This window comes from Pyrus communis, chromosome 5, assembly GCF_041283825.1.
Source record: "Pyrus communis isolate YQ-2024b chromosome 5, ASM4128382v1, whole genome shotgun sequence".
Classification (NCBI taxonomy): Eukaryota; Viridiplantae; Streptophyta; class Magnoliopsida; order Rosales; family Rosaceae; genus Pyrus; species Pyrus communis.
The window spans coordinates 16704611-16729482 of NC_142569.1; the positions used below are offsets into that span (position 1 = coordinate 16704611).

The window sequence follows — 24872 nt, forward strand, 5'->3', positions numbered from 1 at the left end:
TCCAAGCTTCTTCAAAATTGTCGTAGAGTCTTGGGAAGTTGTGGGAAAGCTTCCTCAACCTTATAAACTCCTTAACTCGACCTGAAATTTGATGAACTCAAACTCACTGAGTTCAGACCTTCCGAGTTCGACGTCCAAAACTTGGTCAAACTAAGGTTGGTTGGTATGGTTGAGTTCATGAAGATGAGACGAACGTAATGGTGAGGTTTTTAAGCTCGATCTATGAGTTTTGGTGCTCGTTCATGGCAGTTACAGAGAAAGAGAGCTTCAGGAGGGAGAGAGAGAAGGAAAAGAGATAAGGTTTTTTCTTTTGCTTTTCTGATTGGGTGCTGTGAGGAGGGAATGGATGGGATTGGTGAGAGATTTGAGGGAGTTGATTAGAGAGGGAGTCAAATAATGGGGGAGTGCACAAGTTGGCTTTAAAGAAAACCAATGATAGGGTTTAGATTTTGTACAAAAAAGAGAATCGAAAATCTATCCAAAATAGTGTTTTCACATTAATAAAAATGCTCGTACTCTCGGAACAATGTGTACAATTTAAAAGTGATAGCGAGGGATAAAATAAAAGCGATATAAACACGTCCACATCACTTGCCTACAAGGGCATAATAGACAATTTACATAGTCGGGAAGAAATTACATAGAAAATTAGGGACGGGTCGTCACAAAAGTTGAGGATTAGGACGCTATCGAAACATATCCCCCACCACTACCACCACAATAGACTTGTATTAGGATTTTATTATTGTACTTTGTTAATTTATGTGAACATTTTGAATATATTATATATATTGGATACTTTGATCACTATTTTTCATATGTATTTTATTTTGAATACGTCAATTTAAATTAAAGTAATTAAAAAAATAAAATCATAAAATTAAATTAAATTAAAAAAGTAAAAATTCGAAAAATCTTGCGCTACCAAATATTTTGTTGCGTAAACAATTAATATAAGAAAAATTATAAAACAAAAAATCAAAAACCTTGCGTGACAAAATATTTCGTCGGGTAAAATATTAAATTAATTTATGTTAATTAAAAAAATATAAAAAAATAATAATAATCTTCGTTGTGCAAAGATTTGCCCGACCTTAGTCTTTGTCGCGCAAAGTTGCTTTGCGCGACCAAAATTTTGTCGCGCAAAACCACAAAATTGTATATGGGCGACCAAAATTTCATCGCGCAAAACCACAAAATTGTATTTTGTGCAACAAACTTATTTCGTCACGCAAAGTGTTTTTTTGTAGTAGTGGGTGTGTGTTTATAACTTTCTTTTCTTTTTTCTGATTCATTTTTTTTCCATTTTTGTTGCTAATAGAAAAAAGGGTAGAGAATGACTTTTTTGCCCCTACATCTGGATAGGATTTTAATAAAAATTTAAATTGGGAATATGATTGATAACGAACTCCACCAACGGACTACAATTAACAATTTTCTTTACCATAAAGGTTGATTTAAAAAAAGCGTCAGCATAGGATTCACGAAAAAAATTTGGGTTTTTTTTTTTCGACTTTTGGACTATAAAAGCTTCAATTACCACAGTATACATGAATCTCGCGGCCATTAAACATCCATGCATGCAAGCACACGCAGCATATTCAATATGTGTATATCTCTCTCTACTCTCTATCAATACTGATTGGCAGTATGTGCACGAAGGGTCTATTAATATAAGTTGAATAACACCATTTCGTTCGGGCCCATATATCATCAAAAGAAAAGGTTGAGGGAAAATATGAATTGACAGAATATCTCTCTAAATTATAGAAAACGTACTTAATTTTGGTCCCTAGATATGTTATTTTAATCCATTCCCATGACTCAATGAGAGTTCATCATGGACATGCATGACCAACACAAAATTTATCATCCTTAGCCACCTGAATATGACCCAAATCTGTCAATTACTTATCTGATAATTAATGTAGAAAACATAACAAAGTCTCACATTGAAAATTTGACCTCAAAATAATATAATTTGTACGAAGTAGTTTTACATTTATGTTTAATTATATCGAAAATATTTTGTGATAAACCTCAAACTTACTAAATTAGCAGGCGATACATAATATTTGTATTTTTATGGTAGCCGTATGAAAATATACTCAACGAGATTCAAAATTTTCTATGCTACAGTTGAACAACCAGAATATAAATTTATGGAGAAGTAATTGAATAAGTTTTAGTGTAATTAGAATAATGTTAGAAGACTAAATTTTTAAATCAAATTTAAAAACTAATATTGAAAACCAAATACTATATCATCAATAAAAAATAAAAACGTTAACCCATATTTAACTAATAATAAATTCATCAACAATCACATTATTTGATTTATAACATTTAATAAAATTTTCATCTTCCTAACATTAATCGTCTAATTATTAGCCAATGAACATTAATCCTTTGTTTTGCAAGTTGGGCTGGCTGAAGCTTCATAGTCAAGCTGGGCAGCGTAGAAATCTCGACACGTTGCATATGAAGATATGACACAAAGGTTTTTGTCGGTTTTCCAGGTACAAAATAATTAAGAACCAAACATGTTTGGTAAAAATGACAATTCCTTTTTTTAGATAGCCAAACAAATGTTACAGAATTTTTTTTTTATAAACGGAATATAGGTGATACATCACGTATTTTTATACATAATAAAAAATTTTATTTTTCAAGTTATTAACTTTTTAAAACCTCAAACTTACTAAATTAGCAAGCGATTCGATACAACATAATATTTGTGTTTTTATGGTTATCATATGAATATACTCAACGAGGTTCAAAATACAGTTGATCAACCAGAAAATATATTTATGAAGAAGAAGTTGAATAAGTTTTAATGTAATTAGGATGATGTTAGGAAACTAAATTTTTAAATCAAATTTGAAAACAAATATTATATCACCAAAAATAAATAAAAACGTTAATTCATATTTAAATAATAATACATTTATCAACAATCACATTATTGATTCAGAAAATTTAATTTATAATTTTATCCTTTCTGACATTACGTGTAATTATTAGCCAAAGAACATGAAAGTACGAGTCTGATTGTTGCTCCTTTTGAAACCGTCCTTTGTTTTGCAAGTTGGGCCGGCTAAAGCTTCATGGTCAAGACCTCAACACGTTGCATATATGATTTTTTTTTCTTTTTTTTATTTTTATTTTTTTTTAAGGCGGACAATTGGTGGCAACTCACAATTATTCATTACAGGGGCCGAGAATATTCACAGAGTCATTTCAGCCTCTCCCAGGCCACAAATTTGACTTCTACACCACTAGCAGGTTTCGAACATGAGACCTCTAGTTTTTAGTTTTAAGAAAACCTTGTAATTCGTCATTTACTACTAAACTACATTTGCATATGAAAATACGACACAAAGGTTTTTGTTGGTTTTCCATGTACAAAATAATTAAAAACATGTTTGGTCTCGTTCAAAAAAAAAAAAAAAATGTTTGGTAAAAATGACAATTCTTTTTTTAAATAGGCAAACAAATGTAAATTTACAAGAAATTTTTTATTGTGAGCAGAACTGGGTGGTACACAACGTATTTTTATATAAGTAGTGGAAAACTTTATTTTTTAAGTTAATAACTTTTTTACACACATATCCCACCATTTATATAGTAACATACGTGTGGAGCCAAAAATAATCAAGAGACGACACGTAGATTTTTGGGCAGAAAGGAAAAAATTACCCTTGATGAGCATCGGAATTCTCACGCTCGAGCAGTGGACAATCATCCCACAATCAAGTCAAAAGTGCCCAAAATAGGTATTTATTCAAAACCTATTTCATCCATCTTCTCCACAAGGTAACCCTCAAAACATTCCTTTTAAATTATGTTAATTAGCTAATTAATATATTTATTACCTAATTAATCTATTAATGGCTAATTAAACTACCAATTAACTACAAAATACACTAAAAAACACCACAAAAGGCCAGCCACCTTCACCCCCCATGCCCTATATATAATACCCTATTTTCTCTAAAAACCTAGGTCTATACTCTGGCTAAATACTCAAAATTCTTCAAACACTTTTTCTTTCTAAATTCTAACTTTGGCATCGGAGGTTCTTCGGCCAAAGCCTGCCACCCCCCTCCCCCAAAAAAATTCATCGTGGGCGCATGAAGCTCTTAGCCTTGACCTCAGGTGTTATTTGTTTTGTAGGTGCAATTTTGTCCAAGAACAAGGAGGAAGAGATTTGCATTCACAAATTTGTACTTTCATTGAGAGTTAAGTCCCACACTCGTTGAAGACTCTCGCATCCAAGGTTTTTGTATTTTTCTTGTCTATTTGTAGATTTTTCATACGTTTTTATTATTAGAATTTTTTATTTGCAAAAAATCTTTGATAAAACGTAAAAGATAAGTACAATGGCTAGAAATTTAGAAAATTCAAAAAGTGAAAAATCCAATATTCAAGAAATGGGACCACGATGATCCACGAGGCTAAATGTGACAATAAGTGGAGCGGCACCACTACCACGAGTTTCCACCACGGGAACCACCGCGATGGCTACCACGGCAGCCATCCAAGGCCTACGGCACCAAGGTCACGGCTCAAGCCAAGTTACTCCATGCCTAATGTGAGCCCAACATGTTGCCAAGCCGAGCCCAAGCCTCACACCCGCATGCGTCACACACCAAGTAGCCTACTCCCGTGGCCCAGCCTGCTCTTGTGGTCCAGCTTGCTCCCGCCGAGTAGCCCACTCTCGTGCCCCATCCTGCTCCCGTCGAGCAGCCTACTTTCATGGCCCAGCCTGTTCCCGCAGCCCAACCTGCTCTTGCGGCCCAGCCTGCTCCTGTGGCATTCCAAGCAGCCTAAATCGGTCCAAGATTAGTTTAACCGTCTCAGTTTCAAATTTCTGGGCCTAAGATTGAACCGAGGGCATTTTCACCACGTTTCTTCGTGGATTTGACGTTTTCCATTTCAAATCTCGCGCCCGGAGCCTACTGCACTTCCACTGCTTAAAGAGGCACATTCTTTCCAAGCTCTTCCAATCCAAATGGCGAGCAACACTTGTCTTGACAAGTCATAGAGTTGACAAGCGCCCTTGCACAACAGACAACCTTGGTGAATCAACTCTTGCAACGTATCGAGATCCAACGTGGCTTGAACGAGGTGTCCCGAATTAGGACAAGGGCAGACTAACCTCTCTACCAGCGTCCTGGCAAGCAGCCCATCAACCAGCCACGATCCGAGCATTCTGGCAGTTTACATTCCCGCTTGGGTCATTGGGAGAGCGTATACTCTTGTTTTAGCGTGCGGAGGAGCGTGCATTCCCAATCAAGCCCACAAATGAGCATACGCTCACGGTTGAGGTCACACTCCGATTATCAACATGGACAACCTTCCAAGTGAAGTGTTCATTCATAACTAGGCTCACAAGGAGTATTCTCCACCTCACATCGGAGTAGGCAATACAACAGACGCAGAGAAGCAGTCACTCAATCCGACTTAAGTTTAACTGGCGGCCTGCCAGAAACATGCCACATACATTGCAGTTGCGACATAAACGAGTTGAACATAGGGAAAAGCGGCCCAAACCCATAGGTCATGACTGGTGGGATCCGAAAGTTCCACTGCCCCAGCAAAGGCAAATTCAAAAAGAAGTTGAGAAGCTCATAACTGAACGATTGCGCAATTTCCAACGTAACGAGGTTGTTGACGATGTGCTTCGACGAGACATGACCAACATAAGCATGTCACCATTCACGAATGAGATCAAGCGGACAGATCCACCTTGCGGGTTCACTATCCTTCACTTCACTTCATACAAAGGAGACAAAGATCCTGATCGACATCTCAAGCACTATCGTAATACCATGATCCTCTACATGAACAACGACGCGCTTATGTGCAAAAGTTTTGCCACAACTCTACAAGGTGAGGCGCAAGATTGGTTTCACACTCTACCGTCGTAGTAGATCCAGAGTTTCAATGAACTTTCCTTTGTTTTCATTAAGGAGTATTCGTCTAACCACTCAATCAAAAAGACATCCGACCATCTCTTCAACATTGAAAAAAAACCCTTGAGTGACAATTTGTGACTATGTCAAAAGGTTCAAAGCAGAGAAAACCAAGATTGTTGGCTGCAACGAGGATATAGCAATGGCAACATTCAAAAATGGGCTTCCCACCGAACATCCTTTATGGAACGTTCCCCGACCAAAGAAGACTCAGCGCCTGAAACATTCACCAAGTTCACAGTTCCAATCGGCCAAATTCTCCGCAAGCTTAAGAATGAACCTTGGTTCGAACTGCCACCATCCATGAAAGGCAATCTTACCAGGCTAGATCATGCAAAGTATTACGCATTCCATCAAGGACCAGACCACACTACCAACGACTGCTTGAAGTGGAAGCAGTACCTTGAGAAACTAACAAATGAGGGCCGATATGACGAGTATCTTGACAGGTCAATGAAACGGCTTACACAAGCAAGGGAAATTTCTATCACCCCCTGAACCTCGTTTGGGCTTTTCTAAATAAGTTCGAAGCCTCAAGCAGCTCGACGAACAAGGCCTCGCAGGCTGAAGATTATCCAGTTTGTTATGCAGTTTCTACATAGTTGATTTATTTCTTTATTCTCAATGAAGATTCAAGAAGTTAATCATAAGCCTGGCTCAACTGCTGTCCACAACAACTGCTCAAAACCCTTTTTAGGTCTGCTCTCTAGTGCGATAGGATAAACTAATTATTCTCCAGTACGAGAGGGTAAACCAATTCCCCGACACCCATATGAGTCTGCTCTTCAATGTGAGAGGATAAACTAATTGCTCTCTAGTGCGAAAGGATAAACTAATTCCCCGACACCTATATGGGTCTGCTCTCCAGTACGAGAGGATAAACTAATTGCTCTCCAGTGCGAGAGGGTAAACTAATTCCTCAACACCCATCTGGGTAAGCTCTCCAGTACAAGAAGGTCATATAGGTCAAAAAATCGAATGCTTAAAGATCAACTAGGCAACAAATGGTCAGGGGCAGCAGCCACTTTTGCACTTAACAGTTCGCTCATCCGACACTTCATCTTCAACAACTCCAATCTTGGCAACTCCATCTACGGCAGCTGAGAAATCAAACTCAAGCAGTTTCCTCATTTTTGGCAAGCAGCCCAAACTGTTGCCTATGCCACGCCACTTCCTTGGCCCATGTCGAGCCAATCCTTGGCTTCAATCAAGCCGAGCAGCATAACCAATGGCCCCTGTCACACCACCTCTTTGGCCTATGCCAAGCCAACTCTTGGTCCCTGCCAACTGACGTGCCGCACCACCCTGACGGTTGCCTCATGGCAACACCTCCCAAGAAGAAGACAAGGAGAATTAAGTTCTTCTTACATCGGTGCGGAGCGAAAAGACAAAGAAATCAACGGAAGACAGTTCTTTGCACGGGCAAGCAAAGAAAAGTGCTAGGGGAGGGGGAACAAATATTCTCTAGCTTTCTCTCTTTCTTGTAGGGATAAATAATTGTCCTCCGAAGTTGATTTAATCCTCTACTTAAGGTGAGCTTAAAAGGCTTTGAAGGTGATTTATTTCCCTTTCCTAGAAGAATCTAATTTCAAGTCCAAGAGAGAATTTACATCAAAGTTGGAGATCTCTACACCTGTTGCCCTTTCCTGCAAGCAGCCCAGCAGGTGTGGGGGGCATTTGTGGAGCCAAAAATAATCAAGAGACGACATGTGGATTTTTGGGCAAAAAAAAACAAAATTATCCTTGAGGAGCACCAGAATTCTCACACGCGAGCAATGGACAATCATCCCACAATCAAGTCAAAAGTGCCCAAAATAGGTATTTATTCAAAACCTATTTCATCCATCTTCTCCACAAGGTAACCCCAAAAACATTCCTTTTAAATTATGTTAATTAGCTAATTAATATATTTATTACCTAATTAATTTATTAATGGCTAATTAAACTACCAATTAACTACAAAATACACTCAAAAACACCACAAAGGGCCACCTTCTCCCCCCATGCCCTATATATACTACCCCATTTTCTCTAAAAACCTAGGTCTACACTTTGGCTAAATACTCAAAATTCTCCAAACACTTTCTCTCTCTAAATTCTAACTTTGGCATCGGATGTTCTTCGGCCAAAGCCCCCCCAACCCCATTCATCGTGGGTGCGTGAGGCTCTTGGCCTTGACCTGAGGTGTTATTTGTTTTGTAGGTGCAATTTGGTCCAAGAACAAGGAGGAAGAAATTTGCATCCACAATATGGTGTATCCTCTCGTGTTTTGGTTATACTAAAAAATCTCTCTAAATTTACAAAGACAAATTTTAAAATTTTTAAAAATTTACTGCATAAAAGTAATTTTTTTTATACAACAATTTACACCAAGGGATGAGAAAATAAATTGTTGTCATCTATGAAATTCGAACATAAAACCTCTCTTATAAGTGTAGAAGACTACCACTGTACCTTATTAGTAAGTGGCAAACACATTTTTTTAAACAGTGTAAATTTACAAAAGACACTTTTATGACATGATAAACACCAAACACACTCTCAACTTAGCGTAGTTTAACCATGAAAAAAAGGAAGATACGTCTATGTTTGGAACTCACAGCTATAATACACACACACACAGAGATTTAGTGTTTTGCCATCCATATGAATCAAATTTAAAACTTATTTCATCATAAATAACTACTATTACAACAGCCACCAGTTGGTATGTGAGTGGAGTGTGGAGTGTGGAGATGAGTTTTTTGAGTGAGAAACGATAAGAAATCAAAATTTGAAATTAAACTTTATTTTTGTTTTATAGAATATAGACTCATACAATTTACAAAGCTACATTTTCTAACAAATTTAACAACATATGTTTGCCGCTTAGTACTATTATCTAATTGTATTCATTTTCACTAGTGGTAAATGAGAGATCATATGTTCGATTATCACCAAAAACGAATTTGAACCATATTATTCCTAGCCTATTATGAGATTTAGCTCATTCATCTATTTTATTAGTAAAGATAATATCATTTGTTAAAAAAAAAAATTGCATATGCTTAAACATAAGTGAACCTTTTTCTACCATTCTTTAATTGTCATTATCACTACTAATTATTTAATTAGGAGAGAAGATCTGAACGTAAGACTTGTCAAATATATTTAGGTCATTAACTTGAAAGTGCAATTACAGAAGCTGTGTACGGCATCCGCAGCCGTACCCACCAACTGTCCTACCTACATTGCCCACAGATCGGAAATTGGGAATCTGGACGACTCTCGTAGCTTTCACGTTGCTTTCACATGGCAGACAGCATCAAAGTCTTTCAATTATGAAAATGTCAAAGACCCTACAGATTTGGATTTTTTTATATTATTTTCAACGTCATGAAGTATCTGCTCTTGTTTATGTATCATTTTTATCTTTTTTTTAATTTATACGATTATGTTAAGTTACATTAATATTTTATATTTTTATTACTTTTTATTTTATTTTTTTTATAAAAGAATTAATATAAAATGTTAACTCTTTAATTGTAATCGCATAAAATAGGGAAAGATGAACCGGGCATCTAACCAAAAGAGTAGACAATCTGCCCCCTTCTGCGAAATTTCATTGTCTCTATTTTTGTCTTTTATTATTGTACCGACCTTCCTACCTATTCGTTCAAAGTTGTTTCCGTTTTGTTTCGGGAACTTATGTTTACACTCCTTTAGTCTGACAAACACTTATTTTTTACTTTAGGTTATCAGATTAGATCATCGAGTAAATTATAACAATAGTTTTCTAATTTTAATTTAATTAGAACAATAATTTTTCAATTAAAAATTCATTACCATTGATGCGTTAATTGATTAAAATGTACATTTATGGTCCCTCAACTAAAAATCAATTACAATTGATGCCTCAACTTTAATAAAACTAGAGAAATGGTTCCTTAACTTTAACCCAATTGGAATAATGATCTCTCAATTTTAACCGAATTGTAGCAATGGTTATTACAACATAACTCATTTTGACAAAAGTTCTGACGAAGTTGATGAAAATGACAAGAGCTACACATTTTGATGAATTGAATGACCCCAATTGTAGCAATGGTCATTTCAACATAACTCATTTTGACAAAATTCTGACGAAGTTGACAAAAATGACCATAGCTATACATTTTGATGAGTTGAGGGACCAATGATAATAAATTTTTAGTTGATGGACTATTGCTCCAGTTTGATTAAAATTAAAAGACTATTGTTACAATTTACTCTACATTATCAAACAAAAGTAGTATCCGGAAGAAAAAATAGTGCGAATTCATTATTTATCTTGTTATTTTTTCTTGATAAGATGATATTATAAAATTCTGCAATTAATGAGAAAAAGAATTTGAACTTTTGTGTGCATATTACTCTATAGTAGCTAACTTAATCCGCGTCAGCAATACCTCTCGTTAAGTTCATCCCAATATCAGTTTCAATTAGCCAGTTTTAATGAATTCGAAATAATATGTTAATTTTTTTTTAATAAACAATATTATCTACACTAAAATAATGGAAGAGTGAGCTGAGTCTTACAATAGTCTAACAATAACAATGTTGTTCAAATTCACCTTTTGACAAAAATCGAACATAAAACTTCTCACTTACGTTTAGATAAATACAAAACTTTTGTCCTAGTTAAATGGAGTGACCAATTAAGATGTTGGGACATGCATGGTTCAGGCCCTTCTATATATGCAGCATGCAGCATGCTTGTGATTAAGTTGCATAATATTCGTTTGGCATATTCTATCTTCCAGTTGTTTTAAAATGTGTTAAATAAACCATGCATCGGTTTGGAATCTCATGACTAGTCATTATCAAACACAGGATCATCATTCACGTCTAAAGTGGATCTCCCTTATCTTAATACTATCAGAATCTGTACATTTGCTATTATTACAGTTCAATCGGTGCATATATATTCAACATGAAATAACAGTTTTCGAAAGAGAGAGAGAGGAAAAAAAAAAAAAAAAAAAAAAAAAAAAAAAAAAAAAAAAAAAACATAACCAAAATAACAGCGGATATAATATTTTGTTTCACTCGTAATAAATATACAGTGCGTCGATAATCAATTATACATAACGTCAATCAGCTTTCAAGTATGAGATAACGAAACATGTCGGATAAAAAGATAAGCACGGACAATAGAGGTGGAAAAAAGCCGAAAGGATGACTTCGGAATTGAATTGTTAATCAAACAGTTCAATGATACTTTTACAAGAAAAATCCGTATAAGATGTCTTCGGTATTGAACGGTTTCAATTAGCATTCACCATTGCACTACGAGATATGAAACATGTCGGAAAAAGTCCAAAAGGAGCAGCCACTTCAAATGGAGCTACCAGTATTGCATGGGCCACTAGTGTGATTTATAATTAAGTCTCGAATGATATGTATATGGCTAGCTGCAAAGCTGCTGTAGAAAATATCATGATCTAATTTCTGAAATTGGTTTTTTAAAAATTCAATTTCTAAAGTTGTGGAGTAGAGAGCATGCTAAATCAATAACGTGAATTGCATGCACCTTAATAATGGTGAATGGTGGGGTTTATGAACTGAATTCTAAATTGCTATATAAACCCAAAAGCGATAAGAGCATCTGTCTTTGTCTTCAACATATCTCATGTCTGCTTCTATTTCGAAGAAAGGAAAATACCGAATATGATCGATCAGTCGAATCAGATGAAATTCGATTAGTGCTTTTGATTCAATTTCAGTAAATTTATCAAGCATAAAAATCAACTACAAAGAAAATATCTCAGGCATATCAAGATAAAACTAGAGGTATATATGAAATACAAGTTACAACTCCGATCCTATTTGATTTGACCAAATCTACAAAGACGAGAGTTACTTTAAAATGTGACTTTAAAATGTGACCATCCAATTCAAAACTAATTCTCAGTAAATAAAGAAGTCCTAAGTTTTCATAAGCAGTTACACTGGATTTTAATGATTTGATGTTGAATCCTCAACAATTATTATTATTGTAAATTACCACCAATAATTATAGTTTAGATAATTGGAAACTATTCACAAATCACAATCGAGAGCCGCCTTTCGGCTAGGGTGGGCTTCAGCCTAGTGCAACTTGGCTAATTGATTTTTTGGTGCTCATTTCTATTTTCTTTTTGAAGAACGATATGATTACCTACAGTAACTTCATCCAAATTACTGAAAGGGGAAGGATCAATACGAACTCGAAATGTGTGTTGTTCATACATCTAGTAGCCCACCTCACCCAACTAAAAATTAACGCCACCCCACCTTGACAACTCCTAAAATAAAAATTATAGTCCACTGATGTGAAAATTTCTAGCTCTCCTCGCTTATCGAGTAAAGGATCTTATGATTAAGATTAGAAATGCATAATTATTTGGAAACTACATAACATCAAATGTAAATCTTGTATTTTGCAACAGTGTAAGTTGCAATTAAGAAATCATGTTCATGAATTGAAGCGCATCTGTCATGCTTACCTTATACAAACCACACAACTTGTACGAGTTTGTGCGATCCCAAACTCTAAGTTTATGTTTATGTATAAGAAAACAAGGAAATATAAAGTAATTAAAGAATGAGATGTGCTATCCACACATTTATTTTTACTTTATACACACCTTCTTAATTTACGACCGTCGAATCGTCTAAATTAAAAAAGATCAAATGATAAAAATTAACAAAAAATATGTAAGAAGTAAAAAGAAATGTGTTAATAGCAGACTTCTTGAAGAATTAGACAAAGTCTTTGCAATTACAGAATGAACGGATGATAAGCAGGCTTGCTTTTTAAAAATGAGTGATAAGAAAACCCACACACAGAGTGGTCCTTCCCACTTGCAGACAGTGCCAAAATAGCGCACCCTGTCATCAAATTGATGTTTTTGTTCTGGCATAAATTTAGAGATAGAAGAGACGGAAATCGGTCGCGAGAATAAAATAGGAAAAGATTTGAGGAATTCTTTATGCTTTTTGTATTTTATTTATATTAGTAACAAAAATATAGGACTTTTATACATAATATATTAGAATTTAGCTTCATACATGTGCTATAATTTTAACTTTAAACCAATGATTATAAATTGTTTGTATTAAACAATTAAGTTGGTGTTAAAAAATTGTAAATTTTGGAGCATGTACATGAATTTTAGGAGCATTTATTGTATATTAGAGTTTCATGTACTTTCATAAAACACAATGAATTTTGAGAGAGTTACTTAACTTTCAAAAACTCAAAGATGACTTTGATTGTACCTTAAAATAGATGTGGCAAATTAATTTATTAAATTACTTATAGATAATTGTTAAAGAAAAATTAATTTAATATTACTATAATACAGAAATAAAATTAATAATGATAAACCTAAATTAAATTAAATAGATCTTAATAATTACCTACCAATTTAACGAGTTTGCCACCACTAGTTTGAAAGTCTTGGACAAACAGTTAATCGACAAGATGAGAAATGACCGCACTAACATGAATACTCAGCAAATTTATCAAGTTGATCTTATCTGTGTTTTTTATTATATGATTGATAAGCCGCCTACCACCTAATCTGCCACTTGGTCGATGTCTTATCACCACACATACACGCGAGCTTTCAAGAATTCAGTTTTTATAAGAAGAGCCTGTTTTTTGGTCCGACACACAGAAGACTTTAGAGTCTAGATATGCTGCAGCTCGCAAAAAAGTGGTCTTTTTTAATTTTCAGTTTAGGGATGTGTCCGAGATTATCACGTTCATCATATATATACTCCATTTTTGTTTTTTATTTACCAAGTTATCAGCCAGTCCACATGCTTGCTCGATGTTTCATTGTCTGCAAAGGTAATGAAAGTAAGTCAAGAAACAATATTATTATTGATGGTGCAAGCATGTGAAACTGTGAGTATAAAATCTCAACATGGTAAAGTAAGACTTTTCGTTTAGGTCACCACATGCTTTACACAAATCATTGTGTTGAAATAAGTTTGATAAGTGCGAAGAACTAGTTATTTATTGAAAATTAATTAAACTATCAAAGTAAGAGAACAAGAATGGTGATTATAAAAAGAATAATGTTTAGCTACTCAAGGATGAGTAGGAAATCTTACTCAAAACTCTTCATGTTTAAATTATAGAGGTTTATGCTTATGTTTAGAATTGTTCATATTATAAATCATTTTGTAAAGATCATCTCTGTAAAAAAAAAAAAAAAAAAAAAAAAAAAGAATTACAACTAAAGTCACTTGGTCAATCTATTGTAACAAATATATAAACGGTTCGTAATGGTTTTACCAATTTCATTCATCTGTTTTTATACAGTTTGATGACTAACAACCTTAATTTTAATTGACTTCATGCAATCTTTATAGATTGATTTATGATATAAACAGTTATGATCATAAATACGAAGTTCTATAGATCGGCAATGAATAGTTACTAAATGAGTTCAGTTTTAATTGATTTTTATTTGCAAATGGTCTCTTAATTTGAGTTTATACTGTGAACAATTTGATCATAAGTAAATCGATCACAAAGTGTTTTGAGGAGGACTTCCTTCAAAACTTTGAGAATCCAAGTATTGTTCTTCATTTTTCTCTTGAATGGGATCCATGACAAGGGTTCAAAAATAAAGAAATGTCAAATCTTGTGGGTCTCACTTCTATTACAAAGTGCGCAGTTTTGTGTGTCTAAATAATTTTATTGTAAAAGGAAAACTATTATTGGCACTCAAAAAATCTCATTCTACACTCTCCACAAGTGCATTTTTCTTTCTGAATATAGAAAGTTTGAAGTGCAAAATGAGAAATTTGGAGTGCCAAATGTATCATATTTAGAAAACCTAAACCACATTTTATGAAATAATTATTAAGAATAGAAAAATGTTGCTAGATATTTTAATTTCATGATAACCCTAATTAATCTGCTAGTTTTATTCTTGCCCACAATAATTCTCAAGTGCAATGCTTAAGTTGCGGAGTTCTTTCTATTGGTTTGAGTGGTTTGGATCCATTATAATATATAATGAGTTTTCACAAATCATATGGGTGACCCAATTACTAGTAAAACTCGAAAACCAGAAACTCATCACTTGATGAGCATTGTGAACAAACTGGTGCATCAAAATTTAATCATCAAAAGAAAATTTGGTGATTTGGAACATGAAAATACCTGAAAGCCGTCACCTCGTTACTTGATCGATTTTCTACTAAAAGATAAAGCCGTCCCAAAACAGAAGATGCGAGTTTGGGTGTGACAAAAGATATATATGAAAGCCACGGAGGAAGATGACTCCGACCCTTTGCTGGGGAGTAGAAGAATTGAAGGGCAAAAAAGCAAAGAGAGGGAGCGTTTTGGTGGTCTAGCAATTTTTAACGTCGAATTACAGGAAAGAAAATTTGACGAAAATGCAGCCCCAAAACATGGAGAAACATATGCAGAAAAGGTATGTTTTTTCGCCTCTCATTACGTGCATGTTTAACCAATTTGTAACTCAATTAATTGAGAACTTTGTTCTCCAATATTCCATGTACGAGAGGTTGGAAATTGATGACGTTTGACTTGATGAAACCCTAGCTAAAGAATCTTCTCCTCGTACGTCACGTGACGTGGGGGTTGGGCAAATGGCAACCCAACTCGCTTGTTGGTACATCACGCGACGAAATCACCATACGTTTTCCAGTTTTTGCCTTTTACATCTTATTTTCCTTTCGTGATCGTAACTACGTACATCTACAAAATAAAATTCATTTCGTTTATTTCCCAGAAAAAAAGTTTGTCTTGGAATTTGGATTTTGCATGCCGGCGAATACTACGCGTTTTATCGGATACTTTTCCAATACTTCATTATTCGATTTGGATTTTCCTTGTTTGCTTTTGCACTACTACCCCGCAAGGAAACTACGAGCAATGAACATTTTTCGTTATGGAGAAAATTACAAATTGGAATACTTGGTACAATCCGGGTTTCGTTTTGAAAGATTCCTTTCAAATATTAGTAATCGTCGTCCAAGATATTATGGGATATTGTCTTGCATGATTCAAAACAATTCAAACAAACTCACCATACTCGATTAATTAATCTTAACTTGGATAATAGTTTTATTAAAACCAAAAGAAAAATTCGAAACTCAAGCGTGTAATAGACATGTGAAACAGCTTAGAGATCATCATCATGACCTCCCTTCCAAATGATACAAACCATGTGGAGAGAATTTCCTTCTGGATTGTTTCTTAGGTAGGCCTCTCATACGTCTTCCTCTTCCTACTTATATGTGTTAGTGAGTACGATGTAATTGGAAGTCGAGTCACGCTAAAGAGATTAAATTTGTAGACTAAATTTTATAAACCAAATAATATGGAAGTTAATGATTGGATTATTACTTAAACGTTGATAAATGTGCTCATTTATTATTGATGACATATTATTCAGTTTGCAAATTTAGTTTATAAATTTAGTCTCCCTAGCATTACTCATTAGAAGTTAGGTTTTGAGAGTGATTCAAACACAAGTTGAATCTTCTCCCATTATTAGTTGAGTTTACTTTTCTTCTTCTCTCAAATTTTATTCTATATCATTACGATGTACTAATATTTTTTTTCACTTACAAGTTTAAGGTCTCAATAATAAACCCTAATCCTATAATAAATCTTAATCCTAATAGGTCCGACTCTGATAAATTATAATTTCGATACAATTCTTCTACCTCAATATTATATAAGTATATTACTAAAAGAGTATTCACTAAAAAGACATTAGGAGAACAGGAAGCGGGGGCTGGGAAGACGACGTCAAAAGCACCAACCAGCCACTTGCCGCTGTAAATTCAGCAGCGCCCACCGCCTGCAAAACTTTTCTTCTTCTTTATTCAACCAAATAAAGCAATTTTTATTATTTTTTAATTCAGAAAATCTCTTTAAATACTGGCCCCGTCCCTTAGCAGTAGCACCTCATCCTTTAACAACTCTCACCAGTCTCCCTGCGTTTTTTTCAGACCGACACAGAAATGGGGTTTGCTTCCTACCGCTCCTCAGTTTCCTCTGCCACCAAATGGCTGGGATTCGTCACCGCCGTCTGGGTCCAAGCTATTTCCGGCAACAACTACACTTTCTCCAACTACTCCGCCGCCCTCAAAACCCTCATGGGCCTCACCCAGCTCGAACTCAACAACCTCTCCGTAGCCAAAGACGTCGGCAAAGCCTTCGGTCTCCTCGCCGGGCTGGCTTCCGATAAACTGCCGACCTGGGTCATCCTCCTCATCGGATCCGTCGAGGGTCTCGTCGGCTACGGCGCCCAGTGGCTCGTCGTCAGCGAAAGAATCAAGCCCCTCTCCTACTGGCAGGTAAATAAAAAACTCAGTAGGCACTTTCGTGGAACACTAAAGAGTGCAATCAAACTAACAATTAGTTTAATTTTTCTCTCAGATGTGTATATTTCTCTGCATGGGCGGCAACAGCACGACGTGGATGAACACGGCGATTCTCGTCACATGCATCCGAAACTTCCGGCGAAACCGGGGACCCGTTTCGGGGATTCTGAAGGGCTACGTGGGTCTCAGCACCGCCATCTTCACCGACCTCTGCGCCGCTCTCTTCAACAACGACCCCGCTAGCTTCCTCTTCATGCTCTCCGTAACCCCCTTCGCCGTCTGCTTAACCGCCATGCTCTTCCTCCGCGAGGTCCCCCCTTCTTCCTCCTCCTCCGAAGACAACCGCGACTCCAGATATTTCTGGGTCGTCAACGCCGTCGCCGTCTGCGTCGCACTGTACCTCCTCGCCTATGACTTCATCCCAAATCCATCGAACCTCTTGTCCCTAATCTTCTCCGTCATTTTGTTAATCCTCCTGGCGTCGCCGCTCGCGATTCCTGCGTATGCGTTTTTCACCGCGTGGGCTTCGAAGCCGGACCTGGTCGCGCCCGAGTCGGGTCCAGATCCGAACACCAGATCTGACGAGCCACTTTTGAGGCAGACGGCGGCGGACGACACACAGCACAAGCCAGAGGTGGCTGCTGCTGCGGCGGAGGTGGTGGAGGCGAAGAGGAGGCCGGTGCTCGGGGAGGACCACACCATCTTCGATGCGATGGTGGCGTTGGATTTCTGGATTTTGTTCGTGTCGTTTTTGTGCGGGGTGGGGACGGGTCTGGCGGTTATGAACAATATGGGGCAGATTGGATTGGCGCTCGGATACGTGGACGTGTCGATCTTCGTTTCGCTGACGAGCATTTGGGGTTTTTTCGGGCGGATCGGTTCGGGTATGATTTCGGAGTACTTCATCAGGTTGGTTTACTCAACACCCACTCTTCCTCTTTACGTGTTCTTCATCAGGAGAGTTAAACTAACTATTATTCATATTTGTTTTGCTATGCTTTTTTTCCTTTTTTTTTTAAAAAGTTATTTTTGAAAATGTCAATTAAAACCAGAATTATCCTTTTTCAGAAGTGTTTGTTGGAAATTATGATTTCGGGTATAATTAATAATTCTAGAGAAGTACAGGAAGATTCGGATTTTTCCAATAACGATTCTCGTTTTAGTGTACTTTAATAATACACATGTTAGCTTCCAAACAGAGTTAGATTCGGTTTTGGAATTATATATTTTCTTCAATAAGAAACCTTTTTTAATTTTTAATTTGCTTTAGGGTTCTTTTGACTTCCCCTTAAAGAATTGCTCCGTGTATTTTTGTAAGTAAATCATTGTTGCAAAAAATTTGTCTCCTTGTGCATCCTCCCCACTCACGGACCCGGCTTCTCTACCCTTCCGGTTCTCATACATTTTCATCTCTTTCGATTTTGTATAGTCATGGTTAAACTAAGTTAACATTTTATATTAATTTTTTTATAAAGATAATAAGGCAAAAAGTAATAGTAATATAAAATATTAACGTGATTTAAACATGATCGTACAAATAAGAAGGGATGAGAGTGTATGAAAACTGGGAGGGCAGAGAAGCCAGGTCCCCCACTCACTCCTCTTTTTCTATTATTATTTAGATTCCGGAATTTCCGATTCACATTTAAGGGCAAAAACGTGCTTTAAGATTGCTTTTGAGATCTTTTTGGTTTTAATTTTGGCCGATTACAATACATACATGTATTGAATATAATTATTACCTGACGGTCGAGATAGTGATTATGTTAAATATATATAAGTGTTATACTCTCTTACTCTCTTAACGTAGATGATATCATTTGTTAAAAAAAAAAAAAAAAAAAAAGTATTATAGTCAAATATATGTAATTTTCAAATATTAAGGGAACATGGCTTTTGGGAAATATGAAGGGTAACATACCCTTTGGGTGAACATTTTAGGGCAAGTTGACTAGAAATTAAGCAACGCGGTATATACGGTCTGGATTTAAGCTTATCCTGTTTGAGTTTTTCCCCACAAAGTCCCTCTCATTTGTCTGTTCCAGATTGTTGCCTACATAAATGTGGGTAGCTGACTCATTCTTTTTTATATACAATAGTTTCGTAAGTCCTTAATAACATTACACTTTGGGAAAAAAAAAACACTTCAAATTCAATATCGTAGAAAAACAGCATGCCTATTTTAGAGTAGGAGATGACCACCACAAGAATTTTCAAACTAGGAATTAATTAGAACATGACAATCGAGAAGATAGCCGACAGGCTTTCCTTTTCTTTTATCTCATATTTTCGTGTTTTCTCATTGTAATTATGAGGGTTCTTTTTCTAGTTTATTATAGAACTAGACTTGGCTGCTACAAATTCAGTAGCAGCTACTGTTTACATACAATTTCGGCTGGACACGTGTTCAAATTTTGATTTTTTTAATCAAAATTCTGGCACATGTCCAACCGGGATTGGATGTAAGCTGTTGCTGCTGAATTCTTCAACAGCGAAGTTAAATCCTTTATTATAAATATATTTGTACCTCTGGTTACGTTTTTGTACTTATTTTTTTTCATGAGGGCCATCCCTTGCTTTATATTGTGGTCCTAACTTTAAATTGCTTGATGGACAAGTTTATGTAATTTTCAGAGTCTTGAAATCTCTTTATTCTTTGTATAATATCTATGCTTGGAAAATCTACAAGCTTTCATTGTCTGAAAATTTTTGCCAACTAACTTTCTTGGTGGCATACTAATTTGGCCTAAGAAAATCAACCAACATTTAACACTTCTGGTCCCAAATTTGTAATGACAGGAAAGCTGCAATACCAAGACCTCTATGGAATGCTGCTTCTCAGATTCTAATGGCCGTTGGCTACATCCTCATGGCCATTGCCATGCCCGGTTCGCTATACATCGGTTCAATTGTCGTTGGCATTTGTTATGGAATTCGTCTTGCCGTCACAGTACCCACCGCATCTGAACTATTTGGTCTCAAGTACTATGGACTGATTTACAACATTCTAATCCTCAACCTTCCACTAGGCTCCTTCCTCTTCTCCGGCCTGCTTGCCGGACTATTGTACGACATGGAGGCTACCACCACTGAAGGAGGTGGCAACACATGCGTAGGCGCACATTGTTACCGGCTCGTGTTCGTCATCATGGCCATTGCCTGTGTTATTGGGTTTGGTTTGGACATTTTGCTGTCCATTAGAACCAAGAATCTCTACACGAGGATTCAAGCTGGCAAGAAAACAAGGAGAGTGATTAATGGCACACAGTAGGGTAAACAAACGTGGCACTTGGGCACCAATTAGCTCTTAGTGTACTTGAGTTTATTTCAAGTTTGAATCTCCTTCCCATTAGTTTTAGAAAATGTTGGACTTGGGAGACCAAGAATGTGAGGATTGATGGGCTTAATTTTAGCCCAATGATATCCTCCATTTAGAATTAGAATTAAGTTGGATTTGTGAATTTTTGAGGCCTGCATTATGTTTGATGGGCTTCCTTGGACTGCGAAACTTGTTGGATTTAGTCTGTAATTTTTCTGATAATCGGATTATTTTCCTATCAATAGCCAATAGGTAGGTTCTACGTATTTACCAACCATTATTTGTTTCTTTTTTGGCCTCTTATCTAACATTAAAATATGTTAGGATGGATTCATGATCTTGTCACAATTTGGAGTAATGATCTTTCCGAGTTATTGTTTTACAACTTTTGCCCAAAATAAAAGGTTTTAATCCATGAGCCAAAGCTCCAATTGAAGCAAAGTTTAAACACCAATACTCCAATTTTCTCTAAATTAAATACCAAATGAAAAATGCTATTTTCATCTTAAATATTATTGACTCTAAAACCTACTAAGCCTATGTGACGCGCAGGTCGAGTAATTAATAAGCTAACTACGTCATTCAGTTGTGTACAGGGGGTGCCAACTCGTCGGCCGAGTTCGGCCAGGGAATAAAATGTGTTGATGTAGCGTTGGGTGCACTACTGACTTCTCAATCTTGCAACAGCGGCTGAGGAAGGAACATGTCTCGGTCTTCGGGTTCTAGAGCCTGAAGACAAGGTTGCTAGTACTGTGAAGTTCAATATCAAATTCAGCTTTCAATGTGCCGAACGTAGTAACCTGTAACACTTCACTTGGCCAAGAAGGCTGATGAGATGACCTCTACCAATAAGGACTCGAAAATCCTTGTTGACCGAGACTTGGATAAATAACTAATCGGTATCGAAGCAGTGCAATTTATCCACCGAAGGTGCTCATCGGTCGGTTGATTCTACGGCTCTAGTGCTGTTTATCCAAACTGAAGATATCGCTGGTTGCCTTCACAGTACTGTTTATTCAAACTGAAGATGTGTCAGCGGAAAAAGAAAATAACATAATCTCAAGGTTGTTGAGAGGTTTTGCGTAGAGTGAGAGTTTGCGCAAGGCAATTTGTGTGTTGAATTAGAGAGACTTGAATGATGCACTCCCCTCTATATATATAGCAACGAACCTACTCCTGGCCGAACCAGAGATGTATTTGGACTAAAACTCCCAAATCTATTCTGACTAGGATTCAGCCAATCCTAGTTTCAATAGGTTTTTGAACCAAGCTTTATAACGAATCAGATTCATTCTCGACTTCTCAGCGTCTTCAACTGTGAAGCCCATTTGTTATACCAGGACTCGACTGCTTCGATTTTATCCAAATCAATCCTTCTTGCAATATGACTCGGCCGTTCTGATTGGGCAGCTTATGATAGCTGGACGACCCATAGTATTTTTGGAAGAGCATTGGGCCGAACACAAACCTAAGCTCGGCCCAATAATATTATTTTGGGCCCAAACATTGCCCCATCTCTTCTGAGGTCCTTGGCTCAGAACTCCTTAGTCGAGTTTCGACCTTGAAAAAGTGAAATCAAACCCTTAAGGTATCTTTAAAAGACAATGAAAAGTCTCGAATATTCCATCCACCAGGCGTATTTATGAAGCATGATTGCACGATCCCAATTTTGTAAGACACTCTGCCATGTGGCATCTCCTTGGTATGTTTGCCCTTACTTGACACTGAAACGCCTCTTAAAACTAAACTCTCCACCACACACCATCATTATAACCGTGATCCACAAAATTTCGATCTTTTTGAGACGTGCAGATACTCAAACATCTTTTCACCATTAAGCTAGCCGTCACACGCCATCATGTAGTCTCGATCTGCGAGTTTTTTCGTCCTTTCACCTAGATTCTTTGAATATTCATCATGATTACTAAATCCCCCGGTTGATTTTATCCTTCATTTTAAACATTAAACCGTTGGATTTTCCCAAAATGCCTATAAATACTCACCTCTTTTCATTCAATCCTTTTACGTTTTCAGAACCCTCAAATCCCTTTGCCACTTTCTCTCGCATCTCTTCGCCATTCTCTTTCGAAACCCAGAAAACCAGCCTTCAATTCCCAGGAAAACCTTCATTTTCTCCCATGGCTGCCAACGTTTTCATTAGCAAGTTAGTCGAGGAATGCAACAAATGTCAAAACATTATCGACCAAAACACAATCAAAACCATCCAATTTGAGGGTAAGCCAAACGCCTCTCACCAAACCCTAGGCCCATTATTTAAGGACGATGTTCCAGAAGCAATTACTGATATGCTCAAGGAGCACTGCCTAAAACCTTTACTCTAAGGGTACGAGTGGTGGAAATGGGAATCGGCTAGACCCTACGACATTTGGCCCTTGACCACTTCGGCCTGGGTGACCCGAATGGAACCATATTTTAACGGTGAGTGGAAGGCTCTTGGCACTTTCGATGCCATTAAAATGTAACAACCTGTCCAGGGATTTACGAAACAAAAAGTGTATTTTTGTATTTTCACTAAGTTTCGGGATATTTTCCTTTTAAAAATGGTTTTTGGGTCTTAATTGGTGAGCCCAAGGGGCCCACCTCTTAATTTGTCCCCCGGTTCCCTTCCCCTTTTCTTTCTTTTTTCGATTTTTATAACTCTATTCTCTCTCAATTCTCTATTCTTTCAAATTTTTCCTTTATGATCTCTCCATTCTCTCTCTCGAAACCCTCTCACCCTCTGATCCACCCACACGCACACCCTTACCATTTACCTGCAACACACTCACCATCACCCCTACGAATTAAGATTCAAGGAAAGAACACCACATACCCTTCTTTTCCTTTCGGCCGGTACTATTCATCATCTTCTCCGTCATGTTGCGTATTTTTTCGACGTTGGTAAGCTTCTAAAAACCCTTGGGATGTTTTTTAGGGTTAGATCGAAACTTGTTTTAAGTTGTGTATATGTTTGAATAGCAGAAAATAGCTCGGAGTAGTTTTTTCAAAATTTTCAACAAGCACCGCCTCTTTCGAGGCACTTTTCGGACAAAGAACGGCGAGTTAGCCGGCATGCATGGTAACAATCTCTTCATCTCGCTGAGCACTACAACTTTCCTTTTTGTTTCACCCAATTTTATTGAGTATCGAAGAAGTTATGAGCGTTTGAATTTTGCTCAGAAACCGGCCAAAACCTTGGCCTGAAAATGGGTCAACCCAATCCATTAACCCAAGGTCCAACCCAATTACCCAAACCCAAGTCTGAAATCCAAACCTAGGCCCTTGGGCCATTTTGATTTAGGGCCTTAGGCCCGTGCTTCCTAAACCTTTAACCCTTTAAAACCCAAAACCCTTAACCCTTTAAATTATTAAAGCCCTAGGCCCAACCCGGTCCAACCTAAACCTTAAGCCTAGACCTGGTTTGACCTATTGACCCGGACCCGTTGATTTGACCAGGTCTGACTGTTGACCCGGTCAACAGTCAGCGTTGACTTTGACCGTTGATTTTTTGGGTTTTCGTGCGGGACCCCTTCTAGGCTAATTTTGATGTCTTGAACCCGTTTCCAATGTCTGTTTTCCCAAATTAAATTGTTTGAGTAGAGTTTGACTAAATGTACCATTTACATGCTTAGGGGTAATTATTTGTGACGTTTCCGTCTTCGCTAGTTGTGTGGCTCTTCGGCGGCTAAGTATCTATGAATGGACCCCTTCTAAAAGTACGTGTTTTGATAGTAGAAATACATACATGAAAAGCATGATTTGATGATTACGTTTTATGAAACGTTTTGTGAGATAACATGCTTATTGATGCTAGTTTGAATTATTACTATTTTTCCTATAACCCAGTTCTCATAGAATATCTTATGGATGAAAATATGATATTTAGAACAAGTTTAGAACACCTCTTTATGGTATAGATGATGGATGACTTTATACTATGAAGTTGCTTTTCAATATATATATATGTTCAATATATACAATAGTTGTCACTGGTTAGCAATTGTTGAGACTCGACCCAAAAACACATCAGTTCTCAGAATATGTGACGTTCGTATGCTTGGGCAAGACCCACTCTCATTTTCAATTTTGGTTTTTCAGTACAAGTATTTTAACTTACCCTACCATAGTTCTATTTTTTTATTTTTGAATTTACAAATGTTTTGGGGAAGTAATTTCGTTTTCAGTTTTAAGTT

At 36.7% G+C, this 24872-nt stretch overlaps 1 protein-coding gene across 2 annotated transcripts; it reads left to right on the top strand.

Moving 5' to 3' along the window:
- Positions 1-15209: 15209 nt before the first annotated feature.
- On the top strand, positions 15210-20956 carry LOC137726073 (protein NUCLEAR FUSION DEFECTIVE 4-like). 2 transcript variants are annotated; one of them, XM_068464936.2, is made up of 4 exons: positions 15210-15436; positions 16986-17333; positions 17416-18269; positions 20160-20921. In XM_068464936.2, exons 1-4 carry the CDS (start codon positions 15260-15262, stop codon positions 20629-20631), a joined length of 1851 nt encoding a protein of 616 aa, XP_068321037.2. In that variant the 5' UTR covers positions 15210-15259; the 3' UTR covers positions 20632-20921. The 2 variants fall into 2 exon arrangements, with proteins under 2 accessions (XP_068321037.2, XP_068321036.2); XM_068464935.2 differs by lacking the exon at positions 15210-15436 and having other exon boundaries at positions 16584-17333; positions 20160-20956.
- The last annotated feature ends 3916 nt before the right edge of the window (positions 20957-24872 follow it).